The 12,635-nt window shown below is 40.0% G+C and overlaps 2 protein-coding genes across 2 annotated transcripts in view; both read left to right on the top strand.

Moving 5' to 3' along the window:
* Window positions 1–6,057: 6,057 nt before the first annotated feature.
* LOC131605172 (uncharacterized) lies at window positions 6,058–7,398 on the top strand. The gene has a single exon (XM_058877562.1). The coding sequence runs from the start codon at window positions 6,058–6,060 to the stop codon at window positions 7,396–7,398; it is 1,341 nt and encodes a 446-aa protein (XP_058733545.1).
* A 1,673-nt stretch (window positions 7,399–9,071) lies between these two features.
* The window catches only part of LOC131605170 (uncharacterized), a 50,441-nt gene continuing 46,877 nt past the window's right edge, over window positions 9,072–12,635 (top strand). Inside the window, exon 1 of the mRNA XM_058877561.1 lies at window positions 9,072–10,236. Within this exon, the coding sequence (XP_058733544.1) occupies window positions 9,072–10,236 (1,165 nt within the window). The remainder of the gene's footprint in view (window positions 10,237–12,635) is intronic.

The following is a 12,635-nucleotide window of genomic DNA, read 5'->3' as shown; positions in this document are numbered from 1 at the left end:
TAAGCACTTCAAATTTTTCATAGAAACTTGAAATTTGAATTTTAAGTTAGAGCTCAATTCAAAGAATTCTAAGCATCTAAACACGATCCTTAAACATCACTGAACCTATCCCAATCATAAGCAAGCATTGAAACACACTAAACCAAGCTCTATAGCTCACAGTTTGTTCAAACAAAAACTAACACGAATTCAATCATACATGCATATTTAACAAGATGTAATTGCATATCTGTGTTTGGTTAGATGCTCTGATCGTTTCTGGAGCTTTAATTTGATTTTAACGGATGTTTGAAGCATATGCCATTTTAGGGTTCTTGGAGCTCGAAACGGGGTTTTTCGTTTAAGGCAAAATCAGACAAAACTAAGGCCATGGTTGTGATCAGTGGACCATTTGCAGTCGATCCATGGTCTCATGTTTTATTTATATTGCATGTCTTGTGATTTTTGATTTGCAGGAGTTTTAGTGACGGAAAAAACCGTAGGTAAAACCTTTACCTACGGTTGCAGGATTTTGGAACGAAGAAGATGAAGCGTGGCGCCACGTGATTGGTCCATTTAAACCAGCGCGCGTTTTTACCCTCCCTGGTTCCTGTGCTTTGCAGTCCACGAGCCTGCCATGTTCCCTCAACTATCAGCCATCTGATCAAGATCCAACGCACCTGATCACGCCTTCCACACCATAGACCCTCCGGTCTACCACACTTGATCCAAATTTAATATTTTTCTTTTTTAATTTAGTTTTCTTTGTAAAATTGTTTTAAAATAGTTTTTAAAAAATCAGAAAATTATATTAATTTTACTTTTAGGTTAAGAAAATGTTTAATTATTTTATGATTAAAAAATATTTTATTTTTCTTCATGATTAATTTATTTTGATAATTAATTAGTATTTATGTAAATATTTACTTTTTAATTAATTTCTAACCTATCAGAAAATTCCAAAAAAATATTTCTTTTATTAAATTAGGTTTATATGCTATAAACTAATTTTAGACATAAATAGATTTATTTTTATTATTAAGTTTAAATTATTTGTATAATTATTTGCATAATTATTGATTAATTAACTTAATAACCTCAAAAACAATTTCAAAAATCACAAAAAAATTAATTTTATTTTAAAATTAATTAACAAACAACTTGGACATATTTTAGACTTAATTTTTTTAGGTTTAAATTTTTTTTCTAATCTTTGACCTTTTAATTAGATTAATTATGCCTTTAATTTTAATTAAAACACCATCCAAAAATCCAAAAAAAAAAAACTTTTCCTTTTATCTTATTGCAATTTAAATTCTTAGATAAGTGTATTAGGTTGCAAATTTCATGTAAATAGCGTAGTTTACATTTCTCGCACAATCGATGTAATAGTGTTGCACCCCAAAATTTGCCCTCTTTATTTGAGCTATAAGTTAATAATGACGTTTATTTCGTCATTCAAAAATTGAGAAAAAATAATAAAGAGTTTTCATGGGTTTAAGAAGATACGGTGTGAAAAATGGTTTAAACAGTGGAAATACGAGAAAATTCGCAAGTCATATTTGGAAGGTGATATGAGCTAAGTTCCCGCGTTGTCTTGACTGTTTCGACGATATCTACAACTTTCGTGTTCGGCTCGGAAGCCAATTCTTTGAGGAAGGTCGTCAGATTTGCAAATTACTTGAGGTTTCACAGTGAAAAAACAGTGCTGAATGTAGGGTTTCGGACCTCGGAAAATTCGTATCTCTTAATCCGCTCGTCGGATTCACTTGAAAATTTAACTGGAGATCCGTAACATCATTACCAAGATTTCATATGTTCGGACCGAAGGCCAATTATGCACGGAAAACTCCCAGAATTTTAAGGATCGTCGCGTTGTTTCGGTAAAAAGTGTGTTTTCGAGTATGTCGCGCCGAGTTCGAAAATTCATAACTCCTTCGATTTTTATCGTATGAAGTCCATTCCGGCGGCATTTACTTGGAAATTTCGTTAGCTTCGATTCTTCGTCACACATGCCTGTTCAGATTCTGAGCCGAAGATAGGGTTTTATCGAGTTCTTTGAGCGGTACTCACAAAATTCTGCACAGTCGCGCCAGATGAATCGACGTTTCTCGTCATTCAAGCGCGCGTATTTTCTTCATCGCTTATCGGATTGAGGTGATTCTCGCGGCTACGAGTCACGAATTTGGTCATCTTCACAGTGGCATTGGTTTCGTTCCGAAATTCGGAGCCGAACCGAGTTTCCTTGAAAACGAGCCAAAATAAGACGCATCGAGGGCAATTTGGACATTCCGCGTTGACATTATATAAACATTTTGCTCTTCACAAATCAAGGGGGGGACTCTCATAACTTCAATTCACCAAAAAGATCACAAACACTTTCTCTCAATTCTCTCTCAATTCTCTTGAATCAAAACTACAAATCACATAAAACTTTCATCAAAATTCATCAATCTTCATCAAGATCAAGAACATGGATTGAAGAATCAAGATTGGAAGTTCGAATTTCTTCTCCTCTCTCCACATAGAGTTGCGCGCCTCTCTCTCTCTCTCTCTCTCTCTCTCTCTCTCTCTCTCTCTCTCTCTCTCTCTCTCTCTCTCTCTCTCTCTCTCTCTCTCTCTCTCTCTCTCTCTCTCACTTCGGATTTCGTTCGAGTTCGTGTTCGCGTTCGTTCGTGTTCGTGTTCGTGCTTCGGTTAGATCTTCATTCGGTAAGCTTTCGGATCTTGAATTAAGTGCTTAATTGTTGATTATTATGTGAATTCGAATCCCGATCCGCCTCTTGTTCTTGATTAATGGATGATTGATGATGATTGATTGTTGAATTTGCTCATCTTTTGCTCAAATTAGTCGTGTTCATGTGAATCGCGTTTGAATTGATGTTTGATTGTGTGTAATTGATATCCGTTGATGATGAATTGTGGTATTCGTGTATGGATCTATGATTCGGTGTTGATTTTGTGTGCATAATTGTTAATATCCATGTATGTTACTTGTGTCGCACTCAAAGTGTTTGTATAAATGCATGTGGTGCACTTTTGCTTGATGTTTGCTTGGCTCGACGCGTCGCACTTTGCATAATTAGGATAATTTTACTTGTGGACTTGTGCTTAATTCATAATTTGATGTTTGCTTGTGATAATTGCCTATTGAAAAAACTTTGGATTGAGTACGAATGGCTCCGAGATCTTAAAAATGCACAAAAAACTTGTTTTGCTACGCCAGGAACCGGGTTGTCCCAGGCGGGAACCGGTTCCCACTCAATCCAAAGTTTTGGCCTCTGAGTTTTAGTACCAGGAACCGGGTTGTCCCTAGGTGGGAACCGGTTCCCAGTTTTCTGTCTCTGGTTTTTAGTACTAGGAACCGGGTTGTCCTATGCAGGAACCGGTTCCTGTGTGTAATTTTTGTGTTTTCTTTTCTAACTTCAATCTTGCATAACTTTTTACTCATAACTCCGATTTGCACGTTCTTTATATCGTCGGAAAGCTTACGAGACGTACTATCTTACTAGATACTTGGTTTTCATTAATTTGTAGATCCTTCATGTTTAATTTCTCTTTGATGTTTCATTGTCCATTTCATGTTTATGCTACTTGCCCATTTCTTTTGGTTTATAGCAATAACGCAATTCCGATTGCGATGTTTGTTATCTCTAACTTGTGTGCTAGTGTGCAAGGCCTTTGGATAGTCACCGATCGACGATTATTACCCGAGTGTTCCGCTTCATTTGCGGACACAATCCTATTCATCTGTATCGTGTTCTCATCCGGGAGACACGATCCTTTTACTCTATACTTGCTTGTTTGGTTTGCTTGTTCCTCTTGCAGGTGTATTGTGATTATGCTCGACGTGTGTGTCGATCTTTGCGTGCTTTCATGGCTAATCGGTGTGCTGACCATTTGCTTTTGCTTTGCTAGCTCGCTCGCGGGATTCTTAGTTTCTTCGCTTTGCTTCGCTTTAGTTTACGGATCATCATCCGTTTGGTATTGATCCCGTTTCATTTTATTTCTATTGCACTTTATCGCTTTCTCGCATCATCCAATAACATGAGAAGTAGGATCTAGGCATGCATCTGGCCAAGCCCTCGAAAGAGGCTCTGTTTTTGTTGGTGTGTTTACATTTGTGCTTTGCGGCAGGGAGTCACAGTGTAATAAGTCCTATATGGCACTCCGTTAAGTCCTCATGGAAGGCATGCGGAAAGGGTTAGCAATCAACCCCCGCCTAGTCTCATCGAGTCCGTTCAGTATGCGCATGCAACGCGTTGCTCGCTTCTGAACCTGCACAAGATCTTGTTATCGAGTATGTCAGGAAAAGGGTTCATGCAGCCGGACCCCCGCCTTTCCTATAGCTCACGTCGCTCGACGTTGATGCTCGGTGTACGCACGCACCGTTTTCCTTTACGATCCGTGACGGCTTGGTTGCTGAGAGGGGTCCGTCCTCTTGTCTATGGCCTGATCATTTTCGCGAGGTCTAATGCTTGGTTGACTTGGGTTGAGCTGCTCCCCTTGGCTATGGCGGGACCGCTTTTCTACCATTCGGTCAGTACCGTTGGTTTTGTTTGCTTTACGAGCGGACGCTCGTTTGTGTGATATTATTGTGTGTTTCCCTTTTCCCTCGTAGGTTGATTGCTTAGCTTAGAATTGCACCCTTTGTATGATAACATTAGGTAGCAAGCTTCCCCCCTTAGCTTAGGTTTTCCTCATGCATTCTTTAAAACACAAACCACACTCTTTGATTTTCTTTTCTTAAGAACTTGTTATTTCCGCTCCATTCCCAAGCATAAGTCTCCAAAGGTCGAGCAGCGGAGTGTGAATGTAACTCGTTCACCTAAAAAACACAAAACAAACAAAAATTAGTTAGCCGAGCTACGGTACCTCTGATTCCGCAAAACGGATACGTAGGCAGCGGGGTAGGGCCCGTGCGAGCATAACTCTTTCTTTTCCCTACATTCTGCATGCATTTTAGTCCAGATTAGCGCAGTTTGTTTACACACCCATAGATTTAGACACTAGCGTGGATACCATTGAGTACGATGGGCGCGAGGGGTGCTAATACCTTCCCCTCGCGTAACCGACTCCCTTACCCTTTTTCTCTGGTCGTGAGACCGTTGTTTTGTTTTGTGGTTTGCTGGCATTCCCTTCCTTTTCAGGATAAATATGTTAGTGGCGACTCTGCTAATTTTCGCGGTAGCGACAGCTGGCGACTCTGCTGGGGACGTCTCGACCTGTTGCTGGTCCGGACCTAGCGAGTCGATCCTAGCGCTTATGTGTTTATCATTGGGTGTTTTTATTTCTTTGCATATTATCTGTTTGCATTGCATTCTATGTGCGCTTTTACTTTCCTGCATCATATTCTGGACTGTCTGGATTTCTATCTGTGGGTGGGTGTTTCAAGAGGTAAAAGGCCCAATACCCAGGCTATGAGTGATACCATAGGAACTAGGACTAGAGTGGCCGTGGCGGACAGAAGGCGTATGCCTGATTGATCTGATCACATATCCACGGGCAGAGCTTGGTGGAATGAGGCAATATCGTATGATAACGCCTACATTCGATCCTCTGTTGGCTTTTTGACCTACCTTGGCCTAGATTTACCCGTGAGTGGGGCGGGAATCAATCATTGATTAACAGGTACATTGATGGTGACTTTGTTCTTGTTCGTGGGTTACCGCTGTTCTTGTTCGTGGGTTACCGCTGTTCTCGTTCGTGGGTTACCGCTGTTCTCGTTCGTGGGTTACCGCTGTTCTCGTTCGAGTGTACTATTGGTTCCTGTTCATGGGGTACTATGGTTCTCGTTCGATTGGTGATCTGTGTTCTATTCCATTGTGTCGTTGACTACGGGCTTTGGTTCTGTGGATTGACATTTTATGTTCCGTGCGATGTACCATTTGGGGGCTGAACCTTTGGCTCTGTACTATGTGTGTTACCGGCAGTCCAGAATGCCTGGTGGGCGGCAACAAGTCCCACCACTTTGCATCATAGCATATTTATTTCCAAAAGAAACGCAAAAAAAATGTATAATAATAAGCATTTGCATGTCATATTTTCAGGGATATTCAGGAGTTCACCCAAGTTGAAGATGGACATTCCCACTGATACCGTCAAAGAGCGTACGAGGCATACCGGAGCTTATAAGATTCCGGATATTGATGTTTCGGGGTTGATTGGTTTGAGTTCTCGGTTGGAAGGGGAGGTTCTCCGTGACTTCAATCATGATTACGGCAATTTGCTCTCCATCCTCAATACATCTTTCGATCCAATGGCTTTGATCACCCTGTTTCAGTTCTATGATCCACAGTTGAGGTGTTTTACATTTCAGGACTATCAATTGGTCTCAACGCTCGAGGAATTTTCTTACATACTCAACATCCGAATCACTGATGATGTACCTTTCATTCGAGTCCCCGAGGTTGTAAGATTTGAAAAAATAGCTGAAGCTCTTCACATGTGTATAAAGGAGGTGGAAAGAAATTGGAAGTCATCAGGCGGTGTTTCTGGTTTCTATCTTTGCTTTTTGATCAGTAGGGCTGAGGATGCGGCTAAGAAGGAGCAGTGGGTTGATTTTAGTCGTTTGCTTGTTATCATGATTTATGGTATTGTCTTATTCCCATCAAGAGAGAACTTTGTGAGTTTGGCGGCGATTTGTGTCTTTATGAACAAAAACCCCGTGCCAACGTTGCTTGCAGATGCTTATTTTTCGATCCATTCGAGAAGTAAGAAGGGAGGATATGTTGTTGGTTCTTGTCTTCCGTTGTTGTACCAGTGGTTCATGTTGCATTTGCCGGTGAGAGGACCTTTTGTGCTCAAGAAGAGTTCTCTTAAATGGTCAGATAGGATTGTTAACCTCACATCTTATGACATCAGGTGGAACTATTGTGTGGGGAAAATTTGGAACATCATCACTAGTTGCGGTCAGTATCCCAACGTTCCTCTCATTGGAACCAGAGGTTGCATTAGTTATAATCCCACACTCGCCTATCGTCAATTGGGATATGCGATGGAAAGGGCTCAGAATGATGTAGAAGCGTTTGAATCAGTGTACTTTGCTGATGGTAAAGATCCTCCGGAGCTAGAGAAGATAGCGTCTGCTTGGACTAAAATCCATAGGAGAGATCAGACTACTTTGAGCAAGAAAGTTCCTATTGCTATGGGTCCTTACCGAAAGTGGGTTGAAGCAAGAGTGGCAAATCTGTTGTTGCCATTTGCGAGGTCATGTCCATTGTATGAGCAACCTCCCGTGGTTTTATCTGATACCGTTGCGGCTGAACTATATATTCAAACTGAAGCGGACAACATCAAACTAAGAGCAAAGGACAATGAGGTTGGCTTGGAGAGGTATTTTCAAGATCGAGAAAAGGCGGAATTGGTTCGTAAGCTCAAGCATGCGCGAGGTGAAGGTTCAAGCATGACACGTGCCTAAAGGCGATCGCATGACTTGATGGAAGAAAGCTTATACCGAAAACAGCAGGAATGTGCGAAGTTGCGAAGGTTCGAAAACAATAGCAAGAGAAGGATGCAGGATTCAGAACAACAGTTGATGGAAGAAAAAGCCAAGTCAGGTCGACTTGAAGAAGAGCTCGCAAGCCTCCGATCCCAGCGGAAAGGAGATGGAGGAGCTCATTCTGTTGTCAGACGATCCTAGTGCTGCTGTGGATTGGATTTGGTTGGCCCATGGTCGATTTGCTGTGTATTCTTGATGTTTGTCGCCCATGTCCAGGATTGTTGGATGGGGTCGCATTTTGATATTCTGGATTTCTTTTGTATGCCTTATGAGCACTTTGTGACACGATTATGTGTTTTATCTGTATGAACTCAAATTCTCAGTTATGTTTGAATGAAATATGCTCAGTTTGCTGAATTATTCTCGTGCGTGGATTGCTGTTCGAATATATTCAGTATCAGGGTCTCTATGTCCTATCTGAAAGTGGGATAAACTCTGGGATACCTGAAAATTGGCAAACATTTCATGCATATCATTCATATATCATACATGTCATATATTTGCAGGTTTTGCAGGTCTTATATCTTATGTCTTGCTGTTTTGTTACCAGAAGGAGTTCTAAGACGGCTAATCACCCACATCCGACTAGGAACAATCAGAGAAGGCAGATGGAACAGATTCAGGAACAAATGGCAGAGATGAGAGCTCAACTGACAGAGCAGATGAATGCGCAGATGGCACAGTTTATGGAAGCATTGACTAATGTGACCAAGGGGCAGGATGACTTGCGGGTTCTCGTCGAGAACTCCAGAAGGGTTGAGAATGGAGGACATCCAGGGCTGTTTGACGATGTGTCTAGTAGAATTGACGATCACCATGATCCGCATGAGTTTGATCACGTGGGAGGACACTATAATCCTTTCAATCAACATCATGGTTTTCCACCTCTTCCTCCTTCTCGTCTGTTGGGAAGGAGAGATCATCAGAACCGTGGTAATTTGGATTTCAATGTTGAGAACTTTGACCAGGTATCAAGGCATAGTGCTGAGGGTGCACATGATGAAGTTGAGAGGTATCGTCTGATCGAAGAACGTCTCAGAGCTGTTGAAGGCAAAGGGGTGTTAGGCATGGACATCAATGACTTGGGGTTGGTTCCTGGTGTGAGGATCCCACCAAAATTCAAGGTTCCATCTTTTGACAAATACAATGGGGCGACTTGTCCCATGACTCATGTTAAAGCATACTATCGCAAGATGTCAGTTTATTCAGAGGATGAGGGTTTTCTAATGCATTTCTTCCAGGATAGCTTGGCTGGAGCTTCCTTGGAGTGGTATGTTCAACTTGAACGCACCCATATCCATTCTTGGAGAGATCTTGTGGAGGCTTTCATTAAGCACTATCAGTACAATGTTGATATGGCACCCAACAGGACCCAGTTGCAGAGTTTGGTTCAGGGGTCTAAAGAATCTTTCAAAGAGTACGCTCAGAAATGGCGTGAGTTAGCTGCGAGGGTTCAGCCACCTATGACTGAACGTGAGATGATTGACATGTTCACCAGTACCTTGTCTGGACACTATTACTTGGCTTGCAGTGCTTCAGCTAACTTTTCTGAAATGGTGAGATATGGCGAACGTGTTGAGATGGGTCTAAAGATGGGGAAAATTCAGTTGGGAGCTTCTTCTAATTCTGCTGGTGGGAAGAAACAAGCTGAAGGTTACGCCAGAAGGAAAAAAGGAAATGCGGATGCCATATATGGAAGAAGGGGTTCAGGGAGAAGCAATTCACAGGTTAATGCTGTCATGATCCCAGTACCACAACAACCACAACAGCAGGGACAGCGTTCCAGTAATGATCGCTATCCTCCCAGGACTAGACCTCACCGAAAGATTGATCTGATTCCTATGACTTATGCTCAAGTGCTGCAACATTTGCTCAAGATTGAGAAGATTACTTTGAGAGATGCTCCGAATGCTCCGGACACGCAATCTCCGAATTACAATGCAAACGCACGATGTGCTTTCCATTCAGGTGCTGCTGGGCATGATACCGAGAGGTGTATTGCGTTGAAGAATAAGGTCCAGGACTTGTTGGATCAAAAGATTATTCAATTCACTCCTACACCAAATATTGTCAATAATCCGATGCCTACTCACGGAGGTTCGGGTGTGAATGCCATTGAGAGTGAAGAGATAAGGGTTGTATCTGATGTGAGCTGTTTGATTTTTCCTCTTGTATCTGTGAAGCAACATCTGATTAATAGCGGTATCTTCCCGGGCTGTGAAGTTGATTGTGAGAATTGCAAAAGTCAACCGGAAGGTTGTGCTGATTTGAAAAGTATGGTACAAAAGTTGATTGATGAGGGTCCTCTTCAGTTCTATCGAAGGTTGAGAGGTGCGAAGAGTAAGGATGGTGAAGTGTCCGTGATCTCAATTCCTTATGATCCAGTTGTTCCAATATGTATCCAAGTGCCTATTCAGATACCTGTCAGTATCCCGTATGAGGAACAACCAGCGGCGTTGATGATTACTGTGCCAGGGCCTATTCCATATGAGAGTGAGAAGGCCATCCCTTGGCATTATGGTTCAGACGTATATTACTATGGCACGAAGGAAGAAGGCGAGCCATCTAAAGAGAAGCTTGTTGAGGCCTCAGTTGCAAACACTGATTACTTCGCTGGTACTGGTAGGATCACTCGCAGTGGTAGGGTGTTCTCTCCTCAGCTTATTCAAAACAATGCAGATGCTTTGGCTAAGGCCAAAGGAAAACAAGTAGTGACTGATGTCCAGAATTCTCCGACCCATAAGGGGGCACCTGATAGTGCTGTGTCTTCCAAGGATGTGGAAGAATTATTGAGAATCATCAGGAAGTCTGATTACAAGGTTATTGAGCAGTTGGGTCAGACCCAGTCAAAGATTTCTATCTTGCAACTGCTGATGTGTTCAGAAGGTCACAGGAATGCTCTCTTGAGAATCCTGAATGGTGCTTATGTAACACCCCTTTTATACCCCAAAATAAGTAAGCATATAATCAGAGAATAAGCATGCATATAATTCAAAAGGGCGTCACATCGATGTTTTCAAAAACTTAAAGCTTTTAAAAACCGACAGCATTTACTTACAATATATGATACACTTGGTCATTTCAAATAACACTTCTCAATTCATCATATTTTATCCAGAATATGCATTCACAGCGGAAACTACTAAATACTCATGTGTTTCATAAAATGATCCATGCCCCATACCATGATCAAGTCTCAATAATCATATCAACATAAATTAAAACATAATTCAGGATATTTGGCTTGAAAGCCTCTCAAACAACAAGTAGCCAAATAACAAGTTCTCAAGTCATAAACATAATACATAACCAAATAGAAACATGAGTTCAACACGACTAATCTACCCAGTGTTACATGACCAGAGCATCGACTCACTACCTAATCTCCAACAAACACGGAAGAATCTCCGGCTAGATCACACACGAGCTACTAAACTCCAGAACCTGCATGTCGCCAAACGAGGGCAACATTAAAACAGAAGGGTGAGAATACGAACCATTATGAAGAAAGTATAATGAGATACAATGGTTAAATCAACAATTATAGGAATGCATTACACTTGCCTAATCATAAAATTAATGCTAATCATAATTCACATATATTAAGCATACACCAAGTATAAGAGTATAATATCTCAATACTATATTCTCAATTATACACATAGCCATAATTATCACATATTCCCGCATTTAACCAATTACGTATTCAAACATCACCCATTCTCAATTATCAACTAATACAAATATCGCTACAACACCAAGTGTACATAATCAATTACCAAACTCATACACATAGCATTACGACATCAATGCACATAATCAATTGTTCACTCGTACACTTATTACAACAACATAATGCACATAATCAATTATCACAATCATGCACATATCATGACAACATAATGCACATAGTCAACTATCACATAACTCTAATGTGACTCAATGAAACATGTGACACTATGCATGTGGTACCAATGTGAAATTCTAAGTTTCACCGGCCTCCGATTCATATCTCTAGAATCTAAGCCACACTTCCGATCCGGACAAGACCAAAGTCCACCAATTGTAAACATATAGTTTACGGCTTCCGAATCACTCTAGAATCCAAGCCCGCTTGTGTTTCAAAGCAAATCCACCTGTGTTTCAAGGCACACTATGATATGAATGTATGTACAATATCACAAATATATGCAATTAAGATCATCTCTACCATCTTAACTTTCCGCATATCACAATAATTCAACTCTATGAATTATCCACCAATTGTACACAACATTCACAACACACACACATCATTCACATGTGAGAGGTCAATTAATAAATTACGATTCACACAATCTAATTAACACTAGTAACCATACTATCTCATGTTAATTCTCATTTTTGTCAATTATACATGAACACACACTTTCCACATCAAACAATTAATTATTAGAATTAATGATATCCAACTACTCATAGAGAATCAATATTAGCACAACATCATGGCATATACATATATTTATTCTCAACATAAACATATTCAAGCCAAAACACAATTACGGACAAATTCCCAAAATACCGTAATTTACCGATAACCGAATAATTTATCCAAGTCCAAGTATATTCCAAATAAATAGTCTTATTAAAATTAATTCAACTATTAATTTAATTAACCAATTAATAATCACACTATATTAATTTAATTCACTTCTATTTCTACTCCATTTCCAATTTATAGCATTCTATTGCTCAAGACCATTTTTTTATTGAAAAGAATATCGCGCTAGCTTTCTAACGCTTCGAACGGAGACTCAAACGGAGTTACGGTTCAAAAGATATGAATTGTTAAAGTTTCAGCGAAAAAGCAAACACCGACATCATACACTAACAACTCTAAACATGTCAAAATTACGCAAAACAAATAAAAGTATGACTCTTAATAACTCAAAACAACTCTGACAACTTATTTTCAACTCTAACAAATCTATTGACAATTCTAACAACTCTATTAACAATTCTATTAAATTGTTATAATTTATTTATAAAGAATATTTAAATAAAACTCAATTTCGGTCGATTCATAAAAATCATAATTTCAACAAAATTACACCACCACGTTAATCAACTAATTAAACTTAGCTACCACTTAAATTTTCATTAAATTTCGGACAACT

Source organism: Vicia villosa, linkage group LG5 (assembly GCF_029867415.1).
Source record: "Vicia villosa cultivar HV-30 ecotype Madison, WI linkage group LG5, Vvil1.0, whole genome shotgun sequence".
NCBI lineage: Eukaryota > Viridiplantae > Streptophyta > Magnoliopsida > Fabales > Fabaceae > Vicia > Vicia villosa.
This window is presented reverse-complemented; position numbering and strand designations above follow the sequence as displayed.

Coding starts and splice junctions, on each gene's coding strand:
- LOC131605172 (XM_058877562.1), top strand. CDS start 6,058: ATGGACATTCCCACTGATACCGTCAAAGAGCGTACGAGGCATACCGGA.